Source organism: Miniopterus schreibersii (assembly GCF_964146895.1).
Source record: "Miniopterus schreibersii genome assembly, chromosome: 9".
Lineage (NCBI taxonomy): Eukaryota > Metazoa > Chordata > Mammalia > Chiroptera > Miniopteridae > Miniopterus > Miniopterus schreibersii.
Genome location: NC_138118.1, coordinates 51,481,401 through 51,499,305, shown reverse-complemented (window position 1 = coordinate 51,499,305; position 17,905 = coordinate 51,481,401). Strand labels below are relative to the sequence as shown.

Sequence of the window (17,905 nt, the reverse complement as noted above, 5' to 3'; positions counted from 1 at the left end):
GCTTCCATATAGTTATTTCCCGACACTACTGTTTTATGTATACTCAGAATAGTCTTGTCCAACTTATATATTCAACTAATATTCTTTGAGGATACATTTTAAAGTAATTGTATCCAGCTCAAAAAATATTTTCTAAAATTCCATTCTAATGTTTGTAGATAAAACATTAATATCTCTGGTGACACTTTTGTTCCTAATTTTCTGTTACTAACATCTACAGATTTATGAGTTTTATCTACTGAGGATATAGTACATCATGTTTAAGTAGTATAATTATAGGCCAATATAATCCCCAAATTTAAAAACCTTTAATGAATTTCTTGTGGTTTTTAATAAAGTACAAAGTATAAGGATGTATGTTTAAACTATAGCTAGGTAAATGTGATAGAATAATGTGTATTTTCTTGCTAAAAGTTATATTTTACATTTTTATAATTACATTTTCATTTTGATATCTAACATGCAAACAGAAAACTATAAATGTAGTTATCAAAATTGAAAATATATAGAATTATAAATTAGTTATAAAGTGAATAACCACATAACCACCACAAAGACCAAGAAAGGGAACATTGACTGCCCTCAAAACCCCCCATGTGCCCCTTTCAGATTGTAGTACTCAACCTTCCCCACCCCCCCCAAAAAACAAATATGTTGACTTGTGTAACAATTTCTGTGTTTTTCTTTATAGTTTTTTTTCCTGAATAGACGCTATGTAGAAACAACCTATGCTTTGATTACATTTATATAAAGTTCAGAATTTATGCCTTTTTGCATTGATATTTATCTTCAAATACTCTTACTCATTGACTCATCATAACTGTATTTTGTTCTAGAGAAAATAGCAAAATGCCATTTTCATTTTATTCACTTCATATGATTTCACTAATCATAAAAAGGTAATATTGAGCTCTGGGTACCAATAAACCCAGATGATTTTATTTGAAAACTTATGCATAACAAGAATTTATGATCATAAAATGCTCTGGATGCAAGAGTAATAAAACCAAATTGACTAATACAAATACTAACTTATCTGCTTTTAAAAATATTTTATGTACAACATACATTAGAGACATAGAAAAAAATTTCTGAAAATTTTATTAGACTCAAAATTATATTAACTATAGAAATAAAACAAATCTGCAAATCCTTATTATTTTCTCTCAGATATACATATAAATATACACATACATATATATTTATTTAGCAGAAATTCAACTTACTTTGTGAATTGAGCAGAATACGGACCTCTTTTTTTTTCTTTTTTTAAAAAATTTTCCTTAGTCACTTCATCTGTAGTAGGACTAATATCATTCACAGGGTGGTTATAAAGGTCAACACTTCTTTGTTGTTTGTTTGCTTCTTTTTTATGGGAAAATGGGTCAGCACTTCTTGACTAGTACAAAATGCCTCCACTCAGCACTAAGGCCCACACCTGCAATTCTCATGTAACTGCTGTATTGACTTATATTAAGCCCTTCTGAAAGAGCCACTGTTCCTCTTTATTCTGGGTCCTGAATGTCTCTTTTCCACCCGAATGCTCTTCCTCCTCTCTTCTCTTGGCTAACTCTGCACATCACTTAGGTCTCCATGCACATGCCCCCATCTTACCAGAAGCCTTCCCAGATGCTGCCCCCCCCCCCCCCAGATATGGGGCAAGTGTTCCAGCAACAGTAATGCATGCACTGTGTCACAGCTCTGAGCTCCTAGGCAGCAGGGACCCCCTCTTCCTTCCACCACGGTATGTACACAGGATCTAGCTCGGTGCTGGGAACAGCAGAAGAGCACACACATCGTTTTTAGGTGAAGGGAAGGATGAATGTCTATATTCACAAAAGATATGTTAACACAAGTGTTATTATTTCATAAGTATGACGGGTCAATTCATGAAGATAATTCCTTTTGAAATATTTGTAAGTAGGAAAGAGGAAGAATCCTTTTTCTGGGAGGCATATAGGTAACAGTTCTCTCAATGCAGAATCACCCAAAGGCAGTGCTATCAGACACTAGCCTCTTGGGGAGACAAAGGTGCCACTACTTGACCTCAGTCCCGCTGGACTTGCTCCTGCTCTTCCTTATTTGGCAGAAGCAACACCTACCCTGAACCCCCACGAGCTGGATAACTCTCAACGTTCACCTGCAACAGTTAGGAAAAAGCCAACATCCAACTAGTTCACTCATGGGAGACAGATACCTCTTCTTTCTGCAGACACTTAATTACAGTGAGCATATTTATGGCAGGTTAATGTTTCTGATTGAGAAGTGAATTCATGAAGCTGGGTGTAGACAGTCTCTGAAACCATAGGAGATTCTATGAGATGATCTGAGAGCAACATTTATGGTAATGAAGATGTTTAACATCCCTTCTACTGACATCATCATAGGTACAAATTAAAGGCCATTCTGTCTATCTGGTAAAACTGGTGAAAAATTTGGGAAACCTTACTACTCTTCTAGACTGGGCAACAGACGCACTATGAGATTATACCCACTTCTCCCTAGTCCTGAGCGTGCAAAGAATACCGAAAGGCAAAACTGTGTTTTCTTAGTTTCTTTTTGGCCATGTGAGGAAAATGACTTCTTAAAATCATTGTTAAATAATACATGAAATTAGAAGATGTTTGAAATAAAATAATATCCACCAATTTGAATGAATTACCTAAAGTACTAAAAAAGTTCAGTTATATTTAATAGCTGTAGAATTTTCAATGCACATGGTTTAAATTTAGTAAAAAAGGTGAAAGATTTATACGCTCTGAAGAGAACCATTGTCACCCCAATAAATTTAACAAAGTGTTTAAAAAAATAAATAAATTTAGTAAAAAAAAATCTTTAAATGCAGATCAGGGGAGGGAGGGAGGAGAGGAAGAGGTGAGATGGAAGGAGAAACGGTGACTTGGTGGAAAGTGAGTCGGGCAGAGAAGAGAAGGCGAGAGGAAAGGAGAAAAGGAGAGTGTGAAACAGAACAGGACTCAAGAGGGTGAAAGAAGGGAACTACACTCTCGGTTGTTATTAATATAAATGAAGTTGTTAGTGGCTTTCAAAGTTACTCTTAGTGTAAATTGTCTAAATGACTGATTATACTGACCATGTACTTTTATAATCCTGCAAACAATATTTTAGTTTTACTTTGTAGGATTCATGTAATGTTCCTGGACTTAGCTGGATTCTGTTGTTGTTTGGGGAGTTTTTATATCCACCAGATATTTGATTAGACTTGTTTTTTCCTGAAGAGAATAAAAACTAAAGGCTTATATTTAATACCTAGAATTCTAACAGTTTTACAGCTGGATTGACACATTAAAACCCCATGAGTATTCCAAGGAATCTTTCTACACCAAATGTACATCTCTGGTTCCATGTTCTATTTAATATTTTGGTTTAGTATTCTCACATACTTCTTGCTTTAAAATTTATTTGTACTGTTGACAGCATTACAGGTGTCCCTTGTTTTCCCCTCTTTGCCCCCTCCGCCCAGCCCCTGCCCCACGCCAGCCTTCACAGCACTATTGTCTGTGTCCATGGGCTCTGCATAGGTGCTTGTCTGTTCTTTGGTTAATCTCCTCCCACCCCCTCCGGTCCCCTTCCCTCTGAGATCCGTCAGTCTGTCCCATGCTTCTGTGTCTCTGGACTTATTTTGCTCATAATGAACTCAGGAATCAATAATATTATTTTATAGTGTAAGATGCTTCAATGCTGATCATTTCAGAAACTTTTATTATATTTTTGTTGATTGATGTGTTTTTTTGAAGTCTAATTCTGTGTATTGCACTTTAAGTGTCTTAACATTGATTTTTCACCTTTTCACATGTATGCCTTAGATTATACAGATGAATGGGAAGACTGCGCACTACATCTTTCCTCATGCGAGGATAAAAATAACGAGAGACTCTAAGGATCACACCGTTTCAGGTAAAGAAAATCAAATCATCTAGTCCTTTAATTTTAATGTCAGTTTGAGATATGTATTTGGATCTCAGTTTGGATGAGTGATTAAATTTTAGAAAACACTTATTTTGGTTATAAAATGTGTTTTGGAAAATTTCAAAAAATCAGCATGCTATACATTTGAACATAAAAAAGAATAATGGCATGGTCATTAATATGACAAATTACTAAATGGTACATATTTAGATCATTCTTTTCATTAACTGCATTTCTAAAAATGTACATGGCATTATAATGCTCCATAGTTGTTGATCTACTGAGTAACATGGTAACTGGTTTTGAGACTATTAAACATTCTTACACAGGAAGTAAAAAGCTATCTTGGGTTCTTCTAAGGAATAAATTCCTCCATACCTTGTCTGTCTGAACATTATCAATTATGCTGAGTTTTTGTTTGTTTGACTGTGTCCTTCTGTAAACCAAAGCTTATGATGTTTTTTAAATGGTTCATTTTGAAATGATTTTGGACTACAGGAAAATAGTAAACTCAGTTCTTTTTCCCACCCTTTCCCCGGTTTTCCTAAGGTTCACATCTATCCAACCACAATGAGATTATCACAGCCAAGAAGTTAATTTTGATATGATACTATTAAAACACCTACAGGCCTTATCTAAATTTTGAGTTTCTCCACTTACCCACTATATTTTTCTTTTTCTGGTCCAGGATTCAATCCAGATCTCACATGGCATTTAGTTGTCACATCACTTTAATCTCCTGATAGTTTCTCACTCTTCCTTTGTCTTTCCTGGGTTTGATATTTTGAAAGATGATAGAATTTTTATATTACAGATTTTAAAATTTGTTATTTAAATCTGAGACAAAATATAACTTTTGTTGAGATTAATTATTTTTTAAATATAAATACTAAAGTATCCTCACTCAAGTATATTATTTCTATTTCATTGACATTGTACATCAAGAGAAAATATTTATAAATATATAAGTTCTTACATATATATTATAGATATATTTATAAGTGATCTGTCAACATGGTTAATGTGCTGGAGAGGATTTTTTTGTAGAAATGATATAACAAAGAGCAAAAAGAGGTATTTTTTCAGTGTACTTGCTATTGCTCCTTGCAGATTCTAAACCATGGAGCTTGTGAATATGGAACAGGTTTTGCTTTGAGCAATTTTTCTCTCTTTATTTTCATAGAGAACAAATCGATTAGGAGTCTCATGTTTTTTCCCTTTTAAGATTGGGTAATTTGTCTTCTACTAGAGACAGATAATTCAGCCTTTTATAGTTTTATTGTGTGCATATTATATTTTAACTACTGATGAAAATTCCAGGGGTGAATCTTAAACTGTTTTTGTAGAAATAATTACTGGCTACAAACTATTTCAATCCCCTCCAGCTCAAAACAACATAATACTTTCTAGCAATGCCAAAATATACTTTTTACAACAGAAATCTTCAAACCATTTTTAGTAAAGCCTTAGCACTCTGTTACAATGAATCTATTTTTCTAGCTGTATTATTATATTTATACTATATTAATAATTTCCTCAACCTTATTATATTTTGCCACTCATTATTTTAATTTGCTTTCTTCTACTACAGTTAGGAAAAAGGTTTAAAATATAAGAATAACCAAAATAAGAACTATTGATTTCTTATAAGTATTGTAGTCTGAAAACGAAATTCAATTTTCTCAGTATATAGATTTTGCAAAATAAGAAAAGATTATTATTGAACAATAAAGTTAGTAACAGTGTAATATATTATCTCTCTGAATGCCCCATTTTCTTCTGGTATTCCTAAAATAATATTTTAAATATTTTCCAATATATTTACCCTGTATTCATTACTGCAGAGTAAATATATTTTTCAGGTGTCCTTATGTTGCATGATTTCAGATTTTTGAAAAAATGTGTATCCTTTTCAAATAAGGCTTCAGTGCTTTAAAGGGATTTAAACACTTGCCTAGCCAAGGCTAGAGCCTGAAACAACAGTCTGACAAACAGTGTCTAGATGTTCTAAACTAGCGATGGGGAAACCCTGGCACAGAGCATTTATGCTTCTGGCTAATCTGTGCCATTTGCTGCTCAACCAAGCCTAGTTTGATTCACTAAATATTTAGTGATATTAAGGATTTACTGTTATATTTTGCTATGGTTACCATTTTATATTAACGTTTTTAATAAAAATTAAGAGGATATTATTTAGAGTTGCTTGCTAAGATCTTTACAGATGAAACAATACCTTGTCTGGGATTTGCTTCAGAATTAGCTGTGTGGCCCTACCCAGTTGCTCAGTGGTTAGAGCATCAGCCCGCGGACTGAAGGGTCCCGGGTTTGATTCCAGCCCAGGGCACGTACCTCGGTTGCAGGTTCAATCCCCGGCCCTGGTTGGGGTGCGTGCGGGAGGCAGCCATCCATGTGCCTCTCACATCAGTGTTCTCTCTCTCTCTCCCCCAGCCCCCTTTCGCTCTCTCTGAAACGCAAGAGAAAAAATATCCTTAGGTGAGGATTAAAAAAAAAACAAAACAAAAAACAAAATGAGCTGTGTGGAAGATGATAAATAGGTAAAAAAAAACTGGCTATGAGTTGATAATTGTTGGAGCTGGGAGATTAACCACACTGGGTTTTATTATTGTCTTGCCATTAATTTTATATGTTTAAAATTTCCCATAATAAAACAAATTTAATTTGTTTGTTTTTCATGTTTAGAGACAAAGAACAGTGCCCGGTAGCTTTGTCAATAGTGAAAAAGCTGCCTAAGCTTATAATTTAACTGCCTTTGTAAAACAAGGTAAGGACATAAGCAGGGAAGGAGTGAAGAATAAAACGTAGTGTAATTGTGCTACTAGACTTATCTGGGTGATCACTTAGGAAGGTACATAATGTCCAATCACTGGTTATACACCTGAAAGTAATGTAATATTCTGTATCAACTGTAATGGAAAAATAAAAAAATTATTTAAAATAAAGTAAAATAGGTCCTGCTGGGTAGTTCAGTTGGTTAGAACATCATCCTTGTACACCAAGATTGCAGGTTCGATCTCTGGCCAGGGTACAAACAAGAAGCAACCAATGAAAGCATAAGTAAGTGGAACAACAAACTGATGTTTCTCTCTCTCTCTCTCTCTCTCTCTCTCTCTCTCTGCTTCCTATCTCTCTCTAAAAGAAATCAATACAAATAAAATAAAAGAAAATGTAGTATAACTGCTCTTCCAAACAGAGAGGGAAATGGTAATTAGTAAATTTTAGTTTTGGTTATATAAATCCTTTGAAAGTAGAAATACTGTGGATCTTTTGTAATATTTTAATAAACCATTCTAACTACATATAGCATTAAAATGTTTTATAAGAATTACATAAAACTAGCATACTTCACAAAAGAGGGAAAGAATGAATTTTTATTTATTGGAAGCAAAAATAATTTCAAAACAGGAGACAAGACTAGAAATTTTTTTTTATTGTTTTTCCTCTGTGGTTCTCAAAATATGAGCAAGGAACCCTCATTGTTCCCAAGATTGTCTCAGGGGGTCCACAAGGTCAAAACTAATTTCATAGTAATGCTAAGGCAGCATTTACCTTTTGCACACTTGTTTTCTTGTAAATACAGAGTTTTTCAAAAGTTACATAATGTGTGACGATACAACACAATATCTACAGAGTAGATACGAGAATTCAGCTGTCTTCTGTTTAGCTCAAGATTAAGCAGATTTGCCATAATGTAAAACAACGCCACCCTTCTCATAAATGTTTTATTTTATTTTAGTTCATTTTCATCTGAGGATATTTTTTCCATTGATTTTTTTAGAGAGAGTGGGAGGAAGGGAGGGACAGAGAGAGAAAGAGTGAGACATTGGTGTGAGAGAGACCCATCAATTGGTTGCCTCCTGCACACGCCCCAATTGGGGCCAGGGATCAAACCTGCAACCCAGGCACATGCCCTTGACCGGGAATTTCACCCATGACCCTTCCATGGAGAGGGCTGACGCTCTAACCGCTGAGCACCCTGACTAGGGTATAATGTTTTATTTTTTAAATGTAGTAATTTTCTTTAAAATGGGATTTATTTTAACATGGAATGAGTTTATTATTATTTCTAATTCATTAAATATTTTAAATTCTTGGTTCTAACATAGTGCAGAATGTATACATAGCTGTACATCATATAAAGAAAAGCTCTTTGAGGTCCTCGTACTAGTAAAGAGTATAGAAACCAAAATGTTTGAGAACCACTACTCTAAGGATATTTTTTAGAGAAGTTTAAAAAACAAATAAGCTCTTTTTCTTCCTTAGGCAATGTAAAATTATTTTGTAACTGTTTTTATGACTCATATTGGATGCATTTAAAATGTTTTGTTCATTAATATTTCTTCATTGAACACCCACGGTGTGATTTACATTGTGCAGGTTGCTGGATTGATAGAATGCATACAGCAAACAGCCTCTTCTGAAACTTACCTCTAATTTAGTAGAAGAATTTGAAATATAAGTGATTATTAAAATAAAATTTTAGGAACAACTGAGAGAAAATGAGGAATTTATAAAATGTTGTTGTTTCCCGTACATATGTATGTGTACGTGTGTACCCATGTACAATAGGCATCATTACTTCTGTTTTTGTGGTGCATGGCAGAGACAAAGACATGCATATGATTTTCTAGTAAATGGTCCATAATTTTTAGAAAACACATCCTTTAACTTTTAACTGTAAGCTTCAAAGAGATAGGTATAGGTGCTGATCAACAACTGTACAATGGTTTTGAAGTCATGATTCAACCAAGCACAAGGCAGCAAAGTGGAGAGAAATAGGTAATGAGGTTTAGAATCAGAAAGACCTGAGTTGAGGTTCAGCTCTATCACTTACTTAAATTTTGAGGGTAAGTTTATTGTATAAGAGCAGTAAAACCAACTGTATGTATCTCACATAATTGCAAGTGAAGCTAGCACAAAATCTCGTACTTACTATACACACAACAAATGTTGTTTCCCCTTCTCTTAGAAATTACCAGAAAAAAACAGAGGAGGTATAGCTCAGGGGTAGAGCATTTGACAGCAGAAATTACCAGAAAAAAGAATAAAATGTAATGCTTAAGAAATGAGTCTCTTTTGTTTAGTACTCCATCTTTTTTTTTTTTTTTTTTTAAATATATCTTTATTGATTTCAGAGAAAGGAAAGGGCAGGGAGAGAGAGATGGAAACATCAATGATGAGAGAGTCATTGATCGAGCCCACAACCCGGGCATGTGCCCTGACCGGGAATCGAACCCCGATCGCCTGGATCCTAGGTCGACGCTCAACCGCTGAGCCACGCCCGGCCGGGCAGTACTCCATCTTACGGCTCTAGAAACACAGCTGTTTGAAACAAGCCAAAAAAATCTGACTTTAAAAAAGATATTGCTTATGTATAGTTCCATAATAGACTGGCTACATCTGTAAGGCTAGAAAGATTAATTAGCATGTGAAGTATTAAAGAACTTTAAAGAGGGCTAGCTTCAAAAATAGCAATGTCTTCTGTGGAAGTAGTGGTTCATTTTCTATTTCTCAGTTCACCCTCTAAGTGGGCTTTTAGGAACAGGAGACAAATGTAACAGATTTCATTGGATCTGAGCCAGCAGCGATACCAAATGTGGGTAGCTCTTTTTATTATTATTTTTACATCTTTAATGAGGTATAGTGTACATATCATAAATGTACACATTGTAAGTGCACAAATCAATGACTTTTAGTAAATTTATGAAGTTTTGCTGCCATTACCACAATCTAAAATACTATTTTAGAACATTTCAGTCATTACAAAGTTCTGTTGAGACTGCTAGCAGTAACAACTTCCAACACTCCTCTCCCAACCACAGGTGAGATTTACTTTCTGTCTCTGTAATTTTGCCTTTGCTGGGCAGTTCATATAAATTGAATTATGCAGTATGCAGTTTTGGTGTCTGGCTCCTTTCACTTACCAGCACTGTTAAGGTTTATCTATTTTGTAGCATGTACCAGTAGTTTGCCTTTTTTATTTCTAAGTAATAGTCCGCTGTTTCAATAAACCCTCATGTTCCACCTCGTAAAAATACTGAAAACACATTTACCCACCCTCTCTAACTGTTAAATCTTCTTTAAAATTTTTCAGATTATATGATTACAGAGAGGAGATTTACAATAAAGAATGATCTTTCTTCCACTAAAAATAAGTAGACATTTAATATATAGATTCAGCCTTATACTAGATATGAGGCAGATATAGGAAAAGCCTATGCAAGAACTCTGCTTATGAGAATTTGCAAGATAATTGCAATGGAATTAATACACATAAAACAATGATTACTAGAAACTGTATATTGAAAATTAAAGTATTGCAACAAACTTTGAGTAAGTACATGCATATACATGTACAATTTTTGTACAGTGTCTCTTCGTTTGCTCAAAGAATTTTATCAGAGTAGAGACAACATCTTTTTCCTTGTTTTCTCAGGAAGATTTTCATTTCTCTGTTTCCACTTAGAGATCTCAAAAGCAAACCTCCCATTTGACTCTCAGCTGCCATTATCTAAATGCACATATCATTCTCAACTGTTTTTGTGTGTATAGTATACATAAAATGAGTGTGTGTGTGTGTGTGTGTGTGTGTAGATGGATGGAAGAATGGATGGATGGATGGATGGATGGATGGATGGATGGATGGATGGATGGATGGATGGGTAGATGATGATGATGATAGATAGATGATAGATAGATAGATAGATAGATAGATAGATAGATAGATAGATAGATAGATGATAGATGATGATAGATAGATAGATGATAGATAGATAGATAGATAGATAGATAGATAGATAGATAGATAGATAGATGATAGATGATAAATTGATGATGATAGATATAGATAGATAGATGATAGACAGATAGATGATAGATGATTGATAGATGATAGATGATGATAGATAGATGATAGATAGATAGATAGATAGATAGATAGATAGATAGATAGATAGATAGATATAGATAGATGATTGATAGATGATAGATCCTCTGTAAAATACAGTAATGGTGAAAAGTATAAAGATGAAAATAAAAGCCATCATAATTTTACAATTTATAGATTCTTCTTTTCCTTCCTGTTTTCTTTATACCCATGTATACACACACTAAAAGTTGAAAGTATATTGTATTGTACTTTGCATACACATTTTTAATATAATATAAATTGCCTGGTAAAGTAATTTTCTTGTTACATCAAAAATTCTTTACAAACATATGTTTAATGACTAGTTTTTATTATATTGTATAGATATTTGCTTCAACCATTCCTTAATTGTTGGACATTATTTTGTCTTCTCCTTTTGATTATATGAACAATGCCACAATGAAAAAAATGCTGCCACAATGTTTAATAGTTCCTTACTATATATTCCCAAAAGTAAAATTACTGAGTAAAAAGGAAGGGGTATTTTCGATATTTCCTAGACATCAAATTTCTCATCAGATGAGTTCTACTAATTTGCATTCCCAGCGTAAGAATGTAGTTTTTCATTTGCTGTTTACTGTAGGAATTTAAAATGATACAAATTTAAGAAAAAAAAATATTTTTAACTTCCAAAGCCAAATTTTAAAAACAGCAATTTTTCCTTCAAAAGTCACATTTTAAAATCAAGTTGATATATTATCATATATTTAGTACCAAGTTGATATGTTATCCTACATTTACTATCAAGCTGATATATTATCCTACATTTAATACCAAGTTGATATGTTATCCTGTATTTAATAGCTTAATTGCCTCCTATTCACTTGGACAGTGAGGGAGAGTCCCATCCAAGACTGTGGTGATGACCGAACACTGCACCCGACACTAGTCACATATATTCACAACCGGAGGGAGCAGAGCAGGCCACCCATGCAGGGTCCTGTGCGGGTGCACTCAGGAACAAAGTAAACAATGAGGAATGTTAGAGGCAGTCTTGTTAGTAGAAAGGTTGGCTCCTGAAGGAAGATCTGATTGACTTGGTTGAACAATTCTGTGGACTGGCAGGAAACTGAAACCCTCTACTCACTGATCCCCTTGATAAAGAGAGTTGTTCAGCTAGGGGACCTTATCCATCATTTTGGGGAGACTTAAGGTGAGGCATTCAAGGCCCTCCTGATTTCACTGGTTAATGATATAGATAACACATAATATTTAGTCTTAATTTTAGGCTTAAGACCATAATTAGCACTGTCACTTCCTTTCAGTGACTTACCTACTTAATATGCAGGAGCACGGAGTATTGTTCCGTGGGGTTTATTGTTCTGTTTGTTTTGCTGTTCCACAGTGAACATAGGATGACAGTCTGGACTGGGTTATGGTGGACTAGGTAGACAGAGAGTCTCAGTTTGATTTCACAGGCAGATTGGGCATTATTGAAATCATGGAAAATAGAGCTTCCTTTGTGAAGGAGTATTTTTTTAAAATATTTTGTTTACTTCAAAATTGAATTCTGAAAGAAGCTTAACCATAATGAAAAAGGGACACTAGTTTAAAAAAAAAAAAAAATTTGTCTTTGCTTGAGATTGCACTACTGTCCTCAAATGTGGTACATCACATAAAGAGAGACTGAGGCAAAGATGTGGTGAGCTACTCCATACAATTTAGTTAAAGACCCAATTAGCATCCCTCCCACATCATTTATGTGAACATTTCATGAGAAAACTTCTTTTTTCATACCAGACCAAGTCATAGAATAGAAAGTTAAGACAGTTATGTCATCTCTTCTGCTTCTTGTGGAAGACCAAGAGAAAGCGTGTCACCTTGGGAACATGTCTGTTCCGTTCTCATACTGGAAAATCTGGGAGCTGGACAGAACCTACAAACTGTGCCCGGACACCGAAATTACTCCCTCTCCACTAAGGATGGCTTTTTCTCTTTTCTTTCATTTTAACAGTGTAATTGTATATGATACAATTTTCATTCTAAGTCTCTCAAATTATTTGTAGAAATAAACTAAGTATAAATCTATAGGAATATAATGTGTCAGGTTGAATCTCTTCTAAAATCACAATTTCTTCCTGGTGAGTTTTAATGAAAACTTGTATTTATTTCCTCAGTAACAGAGAAAGTATTGTCAGGGCTAGTTCTACATTGACATCATAGCTTCTGCGGACATCTGTCAGGATAAATATTGCTAGCACGATTGTGTTCCTGCTAAGGAAGTGACATAGGCTTTGCTTCTATCTGAATAGGTTGGCACATTTTTCTGTGCACTCTTAATAAAGTAAAATTGAAGGAGTGAATTGATTCTGTGAGGAGAAGATAAAGGCATTCAAGATGTTTCATTTATAGGAGAGGAAGATAATGGTAGTATTAATATGAAACTTAAAGTATAAATGTAAAATGTATATGAATTAACTGGGAAAATGAGCAATAAGAAATGAGAGTCAATTAAAGAGTAAGTGTTTATATTGATCTTCTAGAATATTTTCCTGACCATCATAGCACGAGCTAAAATATATAGAGAAAAAATAAGAATGTGGAAGTCAAGACAAAAAAATGGGCTCTCATCTTTGCTTTTTTACATGCTGGACAACCTAGGCAAGTTTCTAACCTTCCTTAGTCTCAGCATTTCTGTCCAGAAATGGTACGGATAGTGCCTAACATGAAAAGTTGTAGAGAAAATTTTAAAATATCTATATGCAATTCATATTTGTAATACAAATACTAAAATACAAAAACGATTTAAAAATGTAAAACTAAAAATGTAACAGTTTCATCTTTTTAATGTTTGCTAAAGATATAAACGAAGCATAAAAATTTATTCAATAGAAAAATAGAAATTATATTGACAAAACAAGCATAATCTTTCTCAAATAATTAGTTACAGCTACAGATTCAGTTATACTGTATGATTTGTGGGCTGCCTAAGCCAGAAATGTTTTTCCTTCTCAGTCTTGACTGAGAGGTGATGTCTCCCAACATTTTTTATATCTTGGTAGTTTCTCCTTTCAATGGTCTGATTGCAATCTATTCCACCTCTCTCCTCTTTACAACCAAATGAGTAAAGGGAGGGCTGGATGTGCTGCTCCCAAACTCGTCTCTTTTGATTCTCAGCCAGGCACACTGGTGCTAAACAGACAAGAGGCACATTGCCGAGTCCCTCGCTTGGACTGAGAGTGTGGGCTGCACTCTTAGTTTCCTATACCTTAGGTTTTGCCTTGAGCGACCAACCTTGCAAAGCCTTGTTTTCCTCATGTAAAATACAGGGTATTTTGTTTGTTCGTTCTTTTTATTTTAAGATCCAACGAGTTAATGCAATTTTAAAGGCATTTTTAAGCATAGAGTACAATACAAATCTACCATTTTTAGCATCATTGTCATTGATGTATTAGTCCTACTTGGAGAAAAAGGCATCTCTATTTGTTTATGCATTACTCATTCAGTTATATGTTCGGTTCTGCTTTGATGCTATATACTTGCTACTTGCATTACACCAGAACCCCAGTATTGCACAACTGATACGCAGAGCTCTTCCTCTTGCTTTTGAAGGGCAAAAGGTTACCTTTCATGGCAATTTCCCTTTCATTCCTACCTTCTATCACCACTCAGTCATTGTGGTAACTACTCTAAACACAAATGTTCCACACTTTTTGCTATCAAGATAATGTGTGTGTGTGTGTGTGAATGTGTATGTGTGTGTATATAGTGTGTGTGTTCATGCACAAAAAACTGAGAATATAACTTTTACTTTTCTGTTTTTATTGATATGTAACAAATTTTTAATGGCTTAAAACAACACATATTTAGTGTCTCACAGTCTTCAGGGGTCAAGAATCCAGGCATGGCTTAAGAGGGTCTCCTGGTCAGGATCTCACAAGGCTGCAATCTGTGTGTTGGCTGGGTTGTTTACTGTTCTGAAGCTTGGGAATCTTTTTCCAGACTTACGTGGTTATTGGCAGAATTTAGTTGCCCCAAGTCGGGGACTGAGTTCCCTGTTTTCTTGCAGGCTGTTAGCTGGTAGTCACTCTCAGCATCTAGAGTCACTCTTCAACTCCTTGCCATGTGGCCCTCTCTCAAACCCTTTTTCAGATTGAGTTTACTTCTTCAAGACCAGCAGACACTCTCATTATAGTCTGTATAATATGTTATTATAATCATGGTTGTGACAATCACATCACCTTTGTTAGAGATTATTGATTAGAAACAAGACATAGATTCTACCTGCCCTAGAATGGAGGGTGTTATACAGGAAGGGACGCATTGGGAATCGCAATAATGTTATGTCGGCCACAATCCCCTTTTATGTCCAGAAGTACTCAAGGAACACTTATTACTGAATTTAGAATTAGAACAGTATTTTTCTTCTTACTTATCTTTTATATAAGTAAAACTGACTTTTATTTTAGAAAACACATTGTAGCTTTAATATAATATGAGTTTAAACTATTTCATTTCCAGTCACATTATAGGGTTACATAAGTATCTCCCCCAATACAACAATTTTCTTTAAAACATATAGTAAGTGGCCCCATATCCAGTCCTGGCCTGTCATTAATGAGCTCAGTAGCTAAACAAGTCACTATTAAGGCCCTATCTATAAATTGACCCTATCTTCTAATTTTATAACATACACTTTTATATCAAAGAATCATTTTATTTTGGACCCTAAGTAAGACTTAATGGAGTAAATTGTTTTTATTTAGATATATTTGACATAACACTACATTAGTTTTACAAAACGATTTGATATTTGTACATTTTGGGAAATGATCACCACAATAAGTCTAACGCCCATCACCATAAAGAGTTACAAATTTTTTTGTATAATGAAAACTTTTAGGATCTACACTATTAGCAACTTTTAAATACACAATGTAGTATTATTAATATAGTCACCATGCTGTATATTATATCCTATCCCCATGATTTATTAATTTTGTAGCTAGAAGTTTACACTTCTTAACCCCCTTACCCATATCCTCCAACCCCCACCCCACCCTTCCACCTCTGGCAATCACAAATCTTTTCTCTGTATCCATGACCATGCTTTTTGTTTGTTTTCTGGGGGTTTTATTAGATTCCTCATATAGTGAGAACAAACTGTATTTATCTTTCTCTGACTGACTTCTTTCACTTAGCAAAATGCCTTCAAAACTAATTCATGTTGTCACAAATGGCAAGATTTCCCTCTTTTTATGGCTGAATAATATTCCTTGGGTACATAGCCCACATTTTTTTCTCCATTCACCTGTCAGTGGACACTTAGGCTGCTCCATATCTTGGCTATTGTAAATAATGCTGCAGTGAACATGGGAGTGAATATATCTTTTTGAATTAGTATTTTTATTTTCTTCAAATAAATACTCCGAAGTGGGATTGCTGGGTCATATGGTAATTCTATTTTTATTTTTTTGAGGAAATTCCATACTGTTTTCCATAATGGCTATACCAATTTACATTCCCATCAACAGTCCACAAGGGTTTCCTTTTTCCCTCATTCTCACCAACCTTTATTTCTTGTCTTTTTTATAATAGCCATTCTAACAGGTATGAGGTGGTGTCTTAAAGTGGTTTGATTTGCATTTCCCTGGTGATTACTGATGTTGAGTATCTTTTTATGTACCTACTACTGGCCTATATATCTTCTTCAGAAAAATGTCTATTCAGATCCTCTGCCCGTTTTTAATGGGATTGTTTTTATGAGGTTTTTTTTTGCTACTTAGTTATATGAGTTTTTTATATATTTTAGATATTAACCCCTTATCAAGTATTTTATTTGCAAATATTTTATTCCATTCAGTCAATTATCTTTTCATTTTGTTGATGGTTTCCTTTGCTATACAGAAGTTTTTTATTTTGATGTAGTTCTACTTATTTTTGTTTTTGTTGCCTTTGCTGTTAAATACAAAATATCATTGCTGAGATTGATATCAAGGAGCTTATCATTTATGTTTTCTTCTTGGAGTTTATATTTTTATCCATTTTGAGTTAATTTTTAATCCATTTTGAGTTTTTGTGTATATTGTAAAAAAAAAAAAGGTCCAGTTTCTTTTGCATGTGGCTTTCTAGTTTTCCCAGCACCATTTATTGAAAAGACTGTCCTTTCCCCACAGTATATTCTTGGATTCTTTGTTGTAAAATAATTGACCATATATGCATAGTTTATGTTTTGGCTTTCTATTCTGTTCCACTGATCTGGGTCATTTTTTATGCTGATTTCCATAGTTTTGATTGTTATAGCTTTGTAATAGTGCTTGAAATCAGGAAGCACAATGCCACCAGGGAATAGATTTATTTTTAATTGCCTTTTATAGAAATATCATGCAAACCTCTCAAATTTATGGAAGAAAAAGGTCCTTGTGTTATTGCATGAGTGAAAGGTGAATTTATGAAGGTGGCAGTCCTGGGAAATTTTCTTGGTGGGAATTATTTCTGAAGTATTTTAAGAAGAGGAAAGTCTATGCACTTTTAGTAAAATTTCTTTCCCAGTACATGCATCATCTGTCATTTAAAAGATGTTCAACAGAGCCAGAATACTAGTGTCGATTTGTGACTTGTCTCCCTATTTCCCATGCCAATGTCCATTTCAGCCCTGTGGGTCCAAGCCAACTTGGACCCATCTCATCCAGTGAGTGTAGTCTTTTGTACATACTTTGAACACCATGTAACATTTTTATCTTTACATTTTTCACACATTACGTTAGAAAAGATAAGTATGAACTTTCACTCATGGAAATGAGATAAAATATTCTCTTTGGATCTTTCATGTACATAAAGGATACATATTTAAAATTAGGAAAAAAGATACTGTACAGTAATTGGCTGGATTAGAAAAAGCTCATGGGAATTGCCAAGTTAATAATTTGCATGCTCAGGCTTAGAGTTAGATTAGATTTGGCATGAATCTGGTATTGCCGTTTTGGTGTTGCTGGAAACAGTCAAGTGTGGATTGCTCTTAGGCAATTGATGTGCTTACTTGTGTTTGTAGGAATGTTTTTCTTACAATGAGCAAAAATTAGTAAAGATAAA

At 34.2% G+C, this 17,905-nt stretch overlaps 1 protein-coding gene across 1 annotated transcript in view; it reads left to right on the top strand.

Annotated features, from left to right (window-relative positions):
* Nucleotides 1–17,905, top strand: part of PCLO (piccolo presynaptic cytomatrix protein) — a gene marked incomplete at its 5' end in the record, with an annotated part of 287,210 nt that overhangs the window by 211,279 nt on the left and 58,026 nt on the right. The window contains one exon of the mRNA XM_081147631.1: nt 3,825–3,915. Within this exon, the coding sequence (XP_081003757.1) occupies nt 3,825–3,915 (91 nt within the window). The remainder of the gene's footprint in view (nt 1–3,824; nt 3,916–17,905) is intronic.